Source organism: Pseudorasbora parva, chromosome 21 (genome assembly GCF_024679245.1).
Source record: "Pseudorasbora parva isolate DD20220531a chromosome 21, ASM2467924v1, whole genome shotgun sequence".
NCBI lineage: Eukaryota > Metazoa > Chordata > Actinopteri > Cypriniformes > Gobionidae > Pseudorasbora > Pseudorasbora parva.
Genome location: NC_090192.1, coordinates 27,157,744 through 27,174,551, shown reverse-complemented (window position 1 = coordinate 27,174,551; position 16,808 = coordinate 27,157,744). Strand labels below are relative to the sequence as shown.

At 35.3% G+C, this 16,808-nt stretch overlaps 1 protein-coding gene across 1 annotated transcript; it reads left to right on the top strand.

Annotated features, from left to right (window-relative positions):
- The first annotated feature begins 4,679 nt into the window (after positions 1 to 4,679).
- Positions 4,680 to 16,538, top strand: psmd11b (proteasome 26S subunit, non-ATPase 11b). Its single transcript, XM_067429917.1, has 13 exons — positions 4,680 to 4,814; positions 6,091 to 6,192; positions 6,282 to 6,478; positions 6,902 to 6,959; positions 9,143 to 9,337; positions 9,432 to 9,576; positions 10,506 to 10,566; positions 10,772 to 10,834; positions 10,925 to 11,050; positions 11,203 to 11,238; positions 11,434 to 11,485; positions 14,998 to 15,140; positions 15,231 to 16,538. The coding sequence occupies exons 1-12, from the start codon at positions 4,724 to 4,726 to the stop codon at positions 15,138 to 15,140; spliced, it is 1,269 nt and encodes a 422-aa protein (XP_067286018.1). The 5' UTR covers positions 4,680 to 4,723; the 3' UTR covers positions 15,231 to 16,538.
- The last annotated feature ends 270 nt before the right edge of the window (positions 16,539 to 16,808 follow it).

Sequence of the window (16,808 nt, the reverse complement as noted above, 5' to 3'; positions counted from 1 at the left end):
CACACCAGCAGATACGGGATTTAGGTTGATGTTGTGCTGTCAGAGCCGCGCGCACTGCGTCCTGCTGTTGGATAGGCTGTGCTAGAGCGCCTCACTGTGGTCTGTTCCCCCACTGCCCTGCTATAACAAACTAGACTTCGACGTCATTTTAAAAGTTTAATAACAATAACTAATATTTAGTTATAGCCTATATGCTTCTAAATTCATTAGTAGTCTATATATAGGCAATGCATTTAGCTAGGCCCTATAAAACATAATTTATAGCTTATATAGGCTACTCCAACTAGCCTAAATAAACATATTTTAAAATGTAGGCCCTATTTATTTAAATGTAACGTGGCTACTTATTTACTTTTTTTTTAAATACGTTTTTTATATAAATAAAAAATATTCATATAAAATATAAAAAAATAAAATAAGTTTTATATTATATAAGTTTATATAATGGTCTCTTATAACATTGTTTTTGGAGAACTGAGACTGATGGGTGTGTACAATTCATGTCGGAAAGATCACTCAAAAAAAAAAAAAAATGATATGTTGAATTTACTTCTAAATTCAATTTCTATGTCAACGGGTTCCACGTAACTGGTTATGTTGAATTTGTTGTGCTGTTAATGTTAATGTTGTTAACATTGTTTCAGTAAACTATAGTTTTTATGTAACGTTAATTCAGTGAATCAGGTTAAAATTCTTAATTTTGTCCAAAACTATTAAATTGTATTAATCTAAAACGGATATCAAACAAAAACCATATCAAGTTATTCAGCTTAATTACGAATATACAAATGTTATCTATCAAGAAATCCTCTCACCTCTTATTGGTCATCCAGAAAAAGATTACATCCATGGATGCATGCATGTATATTAATTTCTTATTATTAAAATAACTTATTATTAGCTGTTATTGGCAGGTCCTCACCCCAAGCACATGCTCTACACTTCACCACAATGGTAACCTCTAACAACACGAACATAACACAAACTTTAAAATACCAATATAACAGAACAACACAGTCTCTCCATTTTCTCATTTTGTTAAAATTGCAAAGCACTTTATTTAAACATTTACACTCCAAATTCAGCCCTTTTGCAAAGCATGATGGGAAGTGAAAGTCCTGTTTCTCCTGTTATTTAAAAATAAAAACGTCAAGTTATGTCAAAAAATAACGGTTTTAAGCCATATAACATGAAGCAATTACATTTGAAACAGTAAAATAATATAATGGTGTTAAATCAAGGTGAATTGCTTAAATAAAGTGAACAGCATATATATATTATATATATACAGTCCCTGACAAAAGTCTTGTCGCTTGTGTACAAATTGACCTAAAGTGCCGCTGAAATATATTTCTAATCAAGATTTGTTTACAAGAAATGGCTCATTTTAATCCCACCAGCTTTTGTGATAATGTTTCAGTGAAAAACTAAACTTTCAAAAAGTATTCTAATATTCACAGCTTGGTAAAGCCCATTGAGTCAATTTTTGCAAAGACATAAGTTTTGTCACCTTGTCATATGAGCTTCCCCTGTGACTAATAATGGATCAATTAGGTATAAGTGTGTATAAAAAGAACCCCAGTACGCTAGACCTTCACATCAACTGCAACTAGACCTCTGCAAACATGCCTAAGATTCACCCTGAGACTAAAGTTTTGATTATCAAGAGGCTGAAGACCAGATCCACTGCTGATGTGGCAGACACCTTCAATGTGTCTCAGCGTCAAGTACAGAGGATTAAAAAAAAGATTTGAAGAGACTGGAGACGTTTTTGACAAGCCCAGGTCAGGCAGACCCCGCAAGACAACTGCTCGAGAGGACCGTTTGTTGGCTCGAAAATCCAAGGCCAGCCCATTTTCCACTGCAGCAGAGCTCCACGAGACCTGGTCACCTGAAGTCCCTGTGTCAACCAGAACAGTTTGTCGGATTCTGTCTCGAAATGGCCTCCATGGTCGAATCATTGCCCAGAAGCCAGCACTTAACAAAAGACAATTGAAAAACCGTGTGGCATTTGCCAAGGCCCACAGCCTGCTAAAAGGATGGACGCAGGAAAAGTGGCAGAAGGTGGATTTTTCAGATGATTCATCTGTTGAATTACACCACAGTCGCCGCAAATATTGCAGGAGACCTACTGGAGCCAGAATGGATCCGAGATTCACCCAGAAACCAGTGAAGTTTGGTGGCGGAAAAATCATGGTCTGGGGTTACATCCAGTATGGGAGTGTGCGAGAGATCTGCAGGGTGGAAGGCAACATCAATAGTCTAAAATACCAAGAAATCTTAGCTACCTCTTATATTCCCAACCATAAAAGAGGCCAAATTCTGCAGCAGGACGGTGCTCCATCGCATACTTCCATCTCCACATCAAAGTTCCTCAAGGTGAAGAAGATCAAGATGCTCCAGGATTGGCCAGCCCAGTCACCAGACATGAACATCATTGAGCATATGTGGGGTAGGATGAAAGAGGACGCATGGAAGACGAAACCAAAGAATATTGATGAACTCTGGGGGGCATGCAAGACTGCTTTCTTAGCTATTCCTGATGACTTCATTAATAAATTGTATGAAGTCTTGCCAAACCGCATGGATGCAGTCCTTCAAGCTCATGGAAGTCATACAAGATATTAAATTTGAATCTCACAGCACCACAACTTAATTTGCTGACATATTTTTGTATTTGCAGTAAATTTGTTACATTTCTGTATAGGCGTCAAAACTTTTGTCTTGCCAAAATTTGACCTTTCTGTCTTGATTAAATGATAAATATTTTTTTCTGTGAAAATTATTTATTTCAGTGCATTAAACATCATTTGGGAGGGTTTTAGCTTTTCGAGCTATTTCTAACACCAATGAATTAATTAAAAGTCAGGTTAATATCAGGTATTTCTAGAAAATAGATAAGCAACAAGACTTTTGTCAGGGACTGTATATATGTATATAATAACTTGACGTTTTATATATATATATATATATATATATATATATATATATATATATATATATATATATATATATATATATATATATATATATTTATATATACATTTGTTATATTTATTTATTTATTGTAATTTTCATTTTATTTTTTGTTGAAAGCACATGAACACCACGACAAAGTCGTTGATGCGATTTGGAAGCTCGGGATTGTCCCCGAGTTTATGAGGTGGGGCATGTCAGTGAGGAACGTGGAGGAACAACAATACTTAGTATAGTAAATGGCTACAGCAAGCCATAAGTATTGTGGTATTCCACAACGAAATAAGCCAATTGCCTGCACAACAGCACTGTAATATAAAAATGTAGGCTAACAATATTAATGTGGCTTCATAAATTAATTAAAAACATATTTAAAACATAGCCAACAACATATATTTATTTTAGGATTTGATTTGTTATAGCCAGTTTGTTTCATCATGTAGCCTAGAAAAGTCTCCATATGACGTGTGTATAGCTTTACTTGCACAGATATTAGGCCTATTTATGATTATGAACCAACCTACATACAATCCCCATACGAATTTCTCCAGTAGCAGAAGGCATTGAATTTCACCATAAACAACGCAGGATGTTCATATTGGTGGATAGCATGAAAGGCTAACAGCAGACTCTGTCACCACCTACTGACCATAAACAACAATAACAACAAATTCTCTAAGCAGTATAGCCTACTAAATTAATTTATATAAAATGTATAAAATTATTTACAGTTGGCTCCTACTTATTTTAATTTTATTTTTACATTTAATTATAAGGCAATTTAATAATGTACCAATCAAACCAGTCACTTTTATCCACAGAATCTTACAAAGCAAAGGTGGACATAGTAACTAAGTGCATTGACTTAGTATCATACTATAGTATCTGTACTTTACTTGAGTATTATTTTTTCTGGAAACTTATGACTTTAACTTCACTACGTTCGAAAGACAAATATTGTACTTTTTACTCCACTACATTTCTATCAAGGTCCTCAAAGTGGAAAGTCATTTCTGTAGCAGCTTTGAAAGTTCAAGGATTTCCCAGCATTTTTTGAACACTGATCAGGTTATAGCAAAATGGAAGAAAACGGATGTCAACATTTTCCTTTTGGCAAGTATTCACATAAAGAACAGTGTATATCTGTGCATTCGGCCTTAAAGTGACAGTGCATTGTAAAGGGCTTTGTGACTTATTGAAATGAGTTTAAGTTAGTCGTATGCTAGCATGTTAAACCACCATGAAGGCATAATGAACATTTACAACAATAATAAAATAATGCATTGACATAAAAAAGGAAATTTACTTTTGGTACTTAAGTACTTTAAATATATATATATATATATATATATATATATATATATATATATATATATATATATATATATATATATATATATATATATATATATATATATAATTCTGTAGGCTACTTTTACTTAGGCTACCTAAGTAAAAAAAAACAGTTTTTACAACTTTCACTTGTAACAGAGTAATATTTGACTAGTAGTACTTTTACTCTTACTCAAGTAATGACGTTGTGACCTTTGTCCGCCTCTGTTACAAAGAGAGAGAGAGAAAAAAAGCAATGTGGATGTTTTAGCGCTTTTTTTTTTTTTATCTTGCGCTAGAATGTCAAAAGACTACAAAACCCAACCTACCACCGCAACTACGCACTTACGTATTAACGCACTTCCGGGTGAGTTCGCAAGTGTTTGTGGGCAGTGAGATTTTTTGAATAGGGAAGATGGCAGCCGCGGCAGTGGTGGAGTTTCAGAGAGCTCAGTCTCTTATCAGCACTGACAGAAACGCTTCTATTGACATTTTTCATTCAATAGGTAAAGCTATGTTCAAATTATGTTCATAAAACTTTACTTTTTACTTTGCATGACTACTTTAATGCTTCTGTATTAGGTAGGCTAAGGTGCCATGAGCCGGCGCTGCGGTGCTGACTCACTGTACTGTGTGTGAGCTCGTCGCAAAACATAGAAAGCTGACTCCACAGGCATCATTTTTGGACCTTCTGGTCTCTTTTGAAAGGTCGAATCACGCATAGAACAAAGATAGCTTTTGCTGGCTCTATATGCGAGCTGGAACATATTAATTGAAAGTTCGAACGTGCATCCGTTACCATTAAAAAAACTGTCTAGGTAGGCAGCTCGCTACGCTTTGAGACACAACCCGATGTGTATGGGCAGTTAGCCTGCACTATTAGCCACCCTTCCAGGCCAAGGCGCTTTTAACACATTTTTCAGGGATTTATCTTAATTTTATATTAATAATAGCTCAACCGATGTTATTTTATTTAGAGATTCACTAATTTAAACAATATTAACTTGATTAACCTGACATGTCATGCCAACCCTAAGACAATGTTTGACATTTGTTTTTGCTATCGTGACTTTGACTGAGATTTCTTTATTTCTGTTTTTAGCGGCTGAAATCCTCAATATTTTCGTAAATAGGAACTGTATGCTTTGGTCATAACACGAATTCTTAGTTTAAGCAGTTTGATACAGTAAAATCATTTGGGTTTTGACTAAAAAAAAACTTTCATAATCGAATCATGTGCACTTATGCCTGTTTATACTTGTCGGCTCTAAAGCCAAAGTTTCTTTCATGTCAACGTTGTTTTTTTTAGTTTTTTTTGTATATGTATGTGGGTCTCAAAATTGGGTTTAAATAAGTTACCTAAGATCATTAGACATATTACTATTTTTACATTCCAAAAGGTGAAGTGTTTTTTTTTTTTTTTTTTTTTTTTTTTAGATCCACCTTAATTTGTTGGTTCATGTCCCCGAAAAGTGTCAACAATGTTGCTTTATTAAAACATTACTATTATTTTGACAGCCCGAGACATGAGTTTGAGGGTGTGATTATCTGTTGTCCTACCAATAGCTGGTGGGGGGAGTGTTCGTTGAAAATCATTAGAATAGCTGGCAGGGTGCATTGATTAAAACAAGTATTTTCATTTAACACATGATGTCAAAAGCAGTGTATATCACTTTAATTGTAACTTTGTCTTTAAGTCAGTTACTTTCTATTGATGGGAAATGTATTAAAGGGTGGTCTAAGTTACCACTTAACTTTGTGCTGTGACTTTGGCTTTTTTAGTGAGACGGGATGTCCAGGAGGATGATGAAGAGGCGGTTCGTGTCAAGGAGCAAAGCATCCTGGAGCTTGGCACGCTCCTGGCCAAGACGGGACAAGCTGCAGGTGGCAATCAACATTTTGGGGCAATGCTGTGCCTGCTATGGAAATTCTTTACTTTATGACACATCTTTATCATTCTGCATGTTTTTTAGAGCTTGGAGGCCTGCTGAAGTTTGTAAGGCCTTTCCTGATCTCCATAAGCAAGGCAAAAGCAGCACGGTTGGTGCGCTCGCTCCTGGATCTATTTCTGGACATGGAGGCAGCCACGGGCCAGGAGGTTGAGCTGTGTCTGGAATGCATTGAATGGGCTAAAGCTGAGAAGAGAACTTTCCTCAGACAGGCCCTTGAGGTAAACATAAAACAACTGAGTATCAGCTTTGAACTGTTGGGACGATCAGAGCTAATACAGAAGCCAATAATTCATATAAAATGTAGTTCCAACTCTAAGATCTGATTGGATGCCAGAAAAAACTATTTAATGCAGATCTGTGACATTGAGTGAATTGTATATTACTGTGCCACATTTAAAAAAGCCTTTACATTTTTTTTTTTTAAATAATTCCATATGCTACAGTGTTTTTGGAGCTTTGCATTGTCTAATAACAGACCTCAGGACCACTGTTATTTTTGGCCTTATTGCTTTTAAGTTTATTAATATCAATTGTAATATATTTATTTTTGAATATGTATTCTTGATTTAATTAATACATTCAATTTATATAGCAGTAGACAACAACATAATTTATCAATATTCCTTTTCCTTTTTTGTCAGGCTCGACTCATTTCACTCTATTTTGACACCAAGAGATACCAGGAAGCCCTTCAGCTAGGTAAGAATAATAAGAATGTATTTACCGTGGGATCCAGAAGTCTGAGCCAAATACTAATACATTTTCAAATTCATGTTTTTATTTTTACTTTTTGCTTAAATTGATTTTTGTGCTGCCCCCTAATAGTCGACTAAATGTTAGTCAATGAGAAGAGGCTTAGTCTATCAAGATTTTATTAGTTGGTTAGTCACAGACTCACAGAAAGAAAAAAAGAAGCGAAGTCACAGTCTGTGAGGGACAGATCTGTAATGGTGGGTAATTGCAGTATTTCGGGCAAATCCAAACGTTCACGTATCATCCATTGTCCTCAAATATGGCTCCTCATTTGAAACATGTAAGTTGTAGCAACTTTACATGGCCACTCACTCTAATGTTAACCTAGATACAGTATTATACTATTATACATGTGGAGTGTTAGTGTGATGTTCGATATGAAACAAACCAATTTGAATCGAAAACAATTGCTCTGTGTTTATGTAATTCATATGAAAGCTGCATTTCTCGCTATAGGAGAGTTCAGTATACTGCAGAGATGGCAATCAGCTTCATCTTTGCAAAAAAACTCTAGTTTATTAATAAACTATTAAAATGTATCCATGCTATTTTTCCGGAGCTTTGCGGAAAGCTTTATGCATGCACTTGAGTCTGGAATAGGCATATGTTCTCCAGTATATATTTATGTAATTCAAGTTCCCCTGTGGTGAACATAAAGCATATTAAAAACACCACATAAACTTTAAGACAAACCATGTGCAGATTCATCAGTCAACACCATTGCTGAGTGATTTCTCCTTAACTGCAGCGTACCAAAGACAGTCTCAAAAAACTGCTCACAGATTGAAAAAATCTCAATCTTTTTACCAGTCATGTCAACGAGTTGATCTCTGAGCTGGCGCGAGTTAGTGGAGTTGGGGCTAATTAGTATAGAACTGCATATACTAAATGAAGCAAGGGTGTAGAGTTACATTCAAGCTATATTTAAAGCTGCACTATGTAATTGTTTCATCTGCTAGAGGGCGCCTATTCAAAACAGAGGTGAAGTTTGATGATGCCAAGTTTGAGCACAGAATTTTTGGACATGTGGTTTTCACCTCACAGCCTGTGGAAAAGAATCACGATAGGACTCATGTGCATGGATGCGATTATGAGTCGTTGCTGTAGTATGTAGCAGAGCAGGACAGAGTGTTATGGAGCTGAGCAAGGCTGCTGGAGCGATTGTTGACTTTTATTAGAATGGGACGGGACAAAGTCGCATTATTTTCACTTTTCCGGTCATTAGTATGAAGTAACTGTTTATCATATTAGATACATTTAAGTGTGTTTAAAATTATGTTAAGACATTACTCTGTGTTACTCTCGCTCAGCAGCTGCTGTGACACTTGTTCACACTGCTAAGAGTAAAGCGTTTCTGCCAAATAAAACCAGAAACCAAGGTAATGCAGATATCATGCAATTGACAATTTAACTCCTTGGTTAAAATAGCAAATTTTCTCACAATTTACAAATAGTGGGAAACATTTGGGATATTGTAAGAACACAACTGGACAAAATATATAACACTAGCCTAGTGGCTTTTGGAAATTTTACTGCAAAAATAGTGCACCTTTAAGGCATGAAGAAATTTCTTAACAAAACAACTTTTAAATATGTGATTTTGGTGATCAAAGATGAGTTTCAAGAGATACAATTATTAACTACAGGGGGACATGAAATAATATAAGCATGGAATGAGTCAACTAATGGCTTAAATGGACCATGACTAGTTGGGGCAGCGGCGTAGCACTAAATTTTGGGCCCTGGGTACAAACCATCTTGCTGTGCACCCGTACCAAATACCATAGTGATACCAATGGGTGTATTGCATTTTTATCATAAAAACACTTAAAATGTAAACAAAATAAGCAACACTCTGATTAATGTAAATGTATGTATAGAAAACTGACTTCTAAGGGCCCCCCTGCCTCGGGCCCTGGGCACTCGGTACCCTTAACCCCCCCAGTCTGACGCCCCTGGTTGGGGGCACTCCTATTTGTAATAAACAAATTGTATTAATTTAGAAAATTGCTATATATATATATATATATATATATATATATATATATATATATATATATATATATATATATATATATATATATATTGTACTCTGTTATATTTTTGATTTACTTGCTCTTACTCCTCAGGCACCCAGTTGCTGCAGGAGCTGAAAAAGATGGACGATAAAGCTCTGCTGGTGGAGGTCCAGCTGCTAGAGAGTAAAACCTACCACGCTCTCAGCAACCTTCCCAAAGCAAGGGCTGCCCTAACCTCAGCCAGGACCACCGCCAATGCCATTTACTGTCCCCCAAAACTCCAGGCAGCTCTTGATATGCAGTCAGGTAACTTTCACTTATTTGTTTAGCAATCAATAAGTGTGTTTGAGATTAGAAGTGCGCTGCTTATTCATATGTGACTTTCACCCTTTCCCTCCAGGTATCATCCATGCAGCTGAGGAAAAAGATTGGAAAACTGCATATTCTTACTTCTTTGAGGCTTTTGAGGGCTACGATTCCATTGACAGCCCCAGGGCGGTCACTGCACTGAAATACATGCTTCTCTGCAAGATCATGCTTAGCTTGTAAGTGAGATAACCGCTTGCATTTTACCCCTGTGTGTGTGGGAGGCCACAAGATAATATAACTCTTATTGTGCTAGTTACGGCAAGCTCTGTTATGTAACGGACACTTACTAAGTAATACTTAGGCTCTTGTTTCTTCAGTACAATCCATCTCCATAATGCATTGCCCATGCTTAATGACTTGTGTAGCTAAAATACAGAAAGTGTGGCTTGTATTAAAAAAAAAAAAAAGAATTATTATACCCTACTGTATTTAAAAAAAAAAAAAAAAACTACTGTTCAAAAGTTTGGGGTTTGTAAGATTTTCTCAAATGTTTTTGAAAGAAGTTTCTTATTATCCTCAAGGCTGCATTTTTTTTTTTTAATCAAAGAATAGTAACAAAATCAAGTGAGTGAATTCGGATGCTGACATGTACACTGAGTCAGAGAGCTGGAGATGTCATAAAAACTGTGATTTTACATGAAACTTACATAATATTATTGACAATAATATTTTTATAATGTAATTATACACCCCACCATGCTAGCATTGGGGATTCATTGATATATTTTATGTATATATGATCATAATAATGATCGCAGAGATCACCCTCAGGTCACAAAATTATCCACTAAATTATTAGCTCTTCCTTAGTGTTTAACAACAATGCCACAATTTAGTAAAACACTTGGCTGTTAGTGAAAAACATTAAATTGAGTCAATGCCTAAATAATATATTTTAATAATAACAATAATAAATCTATATGTAAATAAAAAGTTACTTTACATATATAGGTTTTATAATTAATCTATGCAGTAATCCAGTCTTCATTGTCACAGGAGCCTTCAGAAATCATTCTGATTTGGTGCTCAAGAAATGTTTTCTGAAATGCTTTTGATCAGTTTAAGGTATCTACTGAATACAAGTATTCCATTCTTTTTTTTCCAGACCAGAGGAGGTACAGTCCTTGATCGGTGGCAAACTGGCTCTGCGATATGCTGGGCGACAGGTAAGCTTATTAAAGTTCCAGTGTCTTTTTATAGAGGAAATTAGCTGCTTGCAAGCAAATGCTCTGCAGAGACAATTTTGTACACCAGGCTTTTATGTTTGACCATGTGCGTTTAACAACCTGTTAGACCTCTGATAAATCTCTTTTCTCTCTAAGCAAGTGCTCATTTATATTTATGCCCTGTGATTTTTGTTTTCTCCATCAGACCGATGCACTGAAATGTATAGCACAAGCCAGCAAGAACAGATCATTAGCAGATTTTGAAAAGGTGAGATTTTGATTTCTGATATCTGTATATATTTTTCAACCGGATGTGTCTGTCATGCTCAGCTTTCTGTTTGCTCTTTCACACATGAAGGCCCTGACAGAGTACACTAAAGAACTGAGGGACGACCCCATCATCAGCACACATTTGGCCAAGCTTTACGACAATTTGCTGGAACAGAACCTCATTCGGGTCATTGAGCCTTTTTCCAGAGTACAGGTAGTGTGTGTGTCTTTAATATATATTTTCAGCCTTAGGTGCATCATTTATTTATTTAATGTGAACAAAATATTTTAAGAAATTTCTCCAACAGATTTTACTTAATTGAAAGTAATAAATAGTGATTTATATGTCTTTTCTCTCTTTTCAAGATTACACATATAGCAGGTCTCATCAAACTCTCAAAGGTATGAACTAAACTTTTCTTTTCATATTGTATATAGTTTTAAACTTGTATTAGCTCATGAAATCACAAATAACTTCAATGTCACCATAAACAAAAAAATAGGACAAACTATAAAATCAAACAATAGAAAAATAAGCATTTATATAAAAATGTGCTAAAATGAACTACTCTGTCTGTTATGTGTTGTGTCCCCTAGGATGATGTTGAGAGAAAACTGTCACAAATGATCCTGGACAAAAAGTTTCATGGTTAGTCTTTAACCATAATTTACTTTTCTTTGTCACTTAAGCTTTTCTGCATTTAAAAAAACAACAACCATTTTATTGCACAACAATTATAAAACGTTGCAACCCAAGTAAAAATACAAAGTCATACCCTTGTTGTAGTGGTTTCTGCCGACATCTTGTACCAGTAATGCTCATGTCTGACTGAAGTCCAGTCTGTGATGTGTGTACCGATCCCATTCCCCCTCTCTTCCTAGCAATTTCTTGTGTCTTTCTGCTCTATGTAGATAAATTATCTGAGAGTGACAAAATTGCAAAAATATCTTACGCCTCATGTCGACCAGATGAACAAGACCAGAAAATGCTAATGTTATCATATTGGATTAAACAACTTGTTGGGGTTTTGGGATAATTTTGATTATACCATTTTTTCATTTTTCCCCTCTATCTTGTTGCGCTTGTGGTGTTCCTGGTCAATGAAAAACTGGCCCACAAAAAACTGCTGATAAATCTCTCATTATGCTTTGTTATTACCAAATATAGTATTCAGTCTTATCAACTTTTCAGTCACGACATGTTTTGCTTTTCTTTTTGGAACTGATTGATCATAGGCCTCATTGACCGTTTAGATATGCACCAATAATGTGATTATTTCCAATAATCAAAGTGAATAGATGCTTCCACGACACAATTTGTTTTATTGACTTTCGTGCATATGCATCAGACTCATGCTAAAAGTATCGCATTTTGATTCGTTCCAAAGGTCAGGCTTTGTGAACTCCTTTGAACAGAAAACAGGGTGTGACATCATTTCAGTGAAGTGTGACCGCAACTTGAGAGCTTAAAGGCACAATATGTAAATTTTTTGTATTGAAATATCCAAAAACCTCTAGAACAGTGTGATATATTTTGTTCACCTGTGTACTTAAATTATCCCAGATGTTCCCAAGAATGATTAAATCCAGAGAAATCTATTTAAACCAGGACACAGACTGTGCCTGTGCGTCACCTATCAATGACATCATACCTGCGTTACCCCCTATATATATATTAGAGCTGCAACTAACGATTATTTTTCCGATTAGTCGACTAATCTAACGATTATTTTTATTACAATAAATAATTAATTTAATGTTCTTTTTTGTAATTAGCTCATGAATCCTTTGGATAACTTTACAAAAAAATATATAAGTACAACTTCTAATATAATATTTCAACCTTTATTAATTTTCAACCAATGTGGTTGAAGTTTTTACAGTATAAAATAATAGAGACAAAGAAAATTATTTTACTATGGTAAATATGAGTTTATGATAGCGTTTATAATTAAACCACAGTAGCCATAAATTTACAGTTGTCTGAGACGTCATGAAATGTTCTTTAGCATCACAAACCATAAACTGTAATCAGGGTTCTGCTATGGTTTAGCATGGTTTCCAGAGATCTGGAGCTGATTCGGGGTAGCTCGGTGGTTTGTGACTGTTGTCTCGCGGCGCGCCGTCTTTTAAGGGGCCGTTCACATATCACGTCTTTTGCTCGCTCAAGTTCATTATTTCCAATGTAGGCGCGCGATAAGCGTGCTCATAAATGAAGCGGCACGCTCGTTCTTTCCAGGCGCGTCCGCACCGCATCGAGTTAAAAACATCTAAACTTTTCAGAATGCCGCAAGTGCAAGAATATCAGACCTGAACCAGGAAGTTGGTCACCAGATCACATGGAAACCAGTTAAACTGTAAACACCTGAGTGCGCCGAGATGTTTTCCTCTGAGGTGCTCGCGCATCGCAGTTGTGCTGCCGTGGTACACCATATCGGTTTTGCAAAGGGAACAAAGGGCCATTTTATTTGTCCTCTGTTTAAAGTATTCCCATACTTTTGATAACAGTGGTCTCTGTTTTTGTGATAGAATGCAACTTCCTCCATTCCCTGTATGCCATTACGCGAGATGTAAACAAACAGTGTGACACGTCGAGGCATTTCACGCACGTCAACGTATTTTTGTAGTCGACATAATCGATGACGTTGACGCGTCTTTGCAGCACTATATATATATATATATATATATATATATATATATATATATAATATATATTATATACACATTATATATAATATATATTATATATTATATATATTATATACACATTATATAATATATATTATATAATATAGACAGAAAACAAATCATTATATAGCTCAACACTGTTAGTCTTTATTGTTTTCTTGATTTACCGTGAGTACATAATAAAAGCTCCGCTGCTCTCCAGCTTTGTTTCGTTCTCATCTCTCATTAGCAATCGCTCCAGCGGCCACGTTGTGCTCCCTCAACACTCACTCCTGCTTCATACTACAGTAATGTTAATAATCTGATCCAAGAACATGATTTCTGCCAGAGTCCCATCCTGATTCTTTTTCACTGACTGTGAGGTGAAGACGACAACTCCCATGAATCTGTGCTCAATCTCAACGTCATCAAGCTATACATTTGTTTTGAACTAGGCGACCTGTAGCGGCCGAAAAAATGCATGTTGTGCCTTTAATTGCAGTTTGATTTGTACATGACACGAACAAAGTTTTCACCTGTTTGCATGCAATTTTCATTATTCTGATTATTCTTTAAGAACTGTGATTATTTTTACAGCCAACATTCACATACTCCAATGCACAATGTAGGTGTGTTTATCAAAGCAACTTGAAGGAAAGTCAGCAAGGTTAGTGGACATTTATGTGATGGGTAGGATTCAGTTTATGGCATTTCTCAATCGTTTCTATGGGATCCGCAAACAGTGATTGACTGTCGCACAACTCTAAATGAAACTCAATGATGTCAAGGCTGTAATGTGATTCGTTATCAAGGCACAAGTGATCCAAGTTGGCTGTTACGCTTTCTCCAATGGTAGAGCCACGGACTCTCATATCTCCCAATAAGACCATCTCTGGTGTTACAAAAAAGCCAAGCTTTTCCAGCATTATATGGATTTGTTTGCCAGTTCTTTGGTATCCAGCCTCAGTCATTTTTCCAGTGACGCACTAAAAATGTCATTTTAATGTTTAATGTTTTTGACCATTAATATACTGCAATATATTAATGCCTCGCAACGTTGTCAGCACAAATTCAGTTTGAACTCAGATTAAAGTGTTTACATGCTTGTTTATTGGGATTTGAATACATCCTAGTAGTTTTAATTTTGATTGTGGTGATTTGATTATGAGCTTAATTATATCAATTTGAGAATTGTTTACATGAGGTAAAGTTTAATCACAATATTACCTAAATCTCAGTCGCATTATGAAGGGTGCATGCAAATGTAGTCATTGATCTGGGCTTATGCACCTCCGTTTTTGAGTAAAAATAATTTGAGTCTGATCAATAATGAGGCCTATGATCAATCATAAGTACAAAACCTGTGATAATTGAATGAATCCAATAGCATAAGTTATTTACAAGCAATTTTTTGATAGTCTCGTCATTTTGGACTGGGCACACCAAATTATGTAAAGGATTTTCAGCACAGATGTTTGATTTCTACCATTGTAGGCATCCTTGACCAAGGTGAAGGAGTGCTCATCATATTTGAGGAGCCGCCTGTGGACAAGACTTACGGGGCAGCTCTAGAAACCATACAGAACATGAGCAAAGTTGTGGATTCACTGTACAACAAGGCGAAGAAGTTAACATAGGTGAGGTGTTAAATGTGCGTCGCATTACTTTCTTCGTTCTGAATTCATAAGCAGGTTTCTAATGCATGTTTGTGTTTTCCTCTCCTGCAGAATAAACGTCAGGAGCTGCTGCTGTGTGAAATGGTTGTATGCGTGTGAGTTTGCCCGTGTGTATGTGTGTATGGCCAACATGTGGAACTTCTTTTTCACAGCAAAAAGGGACAACATTGAGCAAGATCTACTTGTTCCCCAGTTGAGAGTTTTTAATGTTTCTTTTCTTTCAAATGGACAATTTCATCTTTCTGATCTTCTGAATTTTTTTTTGTTCTTCTCTGTATCTCTCAACGGCCAACAGGCCTTCAGGGAATGTTGTACAACTACAATAAAATCCTAAAATGTCATATAGAAATGTATAGCTCTTCTACATTTAAAGTTTTTTAATTACAGTAACTTTGTGATACAGATTCCTGGTTTCGGTTGTCGGCGCTTCATCGGTTGTTTGCAGTAGTGCATATCTTTTTTTCCTCATTTTATGGATGCATATTTTATCTAATTGTTGTAGGTGAGAGATTCAAAGGAATTTGCCTGTATTGAAGAGGCTCTGTAATAAGCACAGCTGCCAATCTTATTACCACACACACACTAGAAAATGATTTCGTATGATCAAGGGTTGTTTGCTGTTTACTTTTGCATTAATACCGTCTTAACGGTTTTGTATTTACAGTGTTTGCCAAGTTAGGGTGGTTATATTAAATGGCCCAATCCTACAAAAGTTTTAGTCCTCTTCGATTAAAAGATTTTTTTCCCACTGCACTGAAGTTTATTCTTTTTTCGTTCATAATTTTTTTCAATCAGAATCTCGATGCAAACTCTTTCTAGTTTGCTAGCAATAGACCATCATATAAGTTTAATACCCGCAATATTGTTATTTTAAAGTTCAATGTTTTGTAATATTTCTTTTTTTTTTTATCTTTTTTCTTGTAAATGTATACTTTCACATATCCTTTGCAACAACAAAAAAATATTTATGTTCTCATTTATTCTGTTTAGTCTGCAATTATAAAAATTCTTATGGAAGAATGGTGTTTTTAAATTACTTTTGTGTTGATTTGAGAGCTCCCTGCATGTGATTGTGATTGATTTGTAGTGACGATCTAGAATTGATCATTTAAACATTTAGTGAGACATTAAATACTTTGGAAAATAATGTTTTATTTTTATTTTTTGGTCCACAAATGTCCGCTATCCAAAGTTCAAAATTCTAAATCTTTGAGTCAGTTTGAGAAAAGTGACTGATTTATTTTTGTACGAGTTGGCCTGTTCTAATTAAAGTCTTTTGATTACATTTACTGGTTTTGAGGGAAATAATCCTTATCTCTTATGTGAACATGACTATAAATACAGGGCATTTTCTCTTTATGTGTACATTTGTTCTGCAATGTGTATTTTCTTTTGATGGCGGTTTTGGGGATTTTCATATTAAATACATTAAGACGGAGGACTAAATCATATGAACTGATTGAAATATTGTTGCTAGGGTTAAAACAATATTGATGTACATTTCTTTCAAAAGCAATAACTACATTTATTAGATTCTCAAAAAAAATTTTTTTTTTTTGTCAGTTGTGTAACTGACTGTTTAAAATGAAACTAGCTCAGATTACTATATTTGATAAAGAGATTAAATCT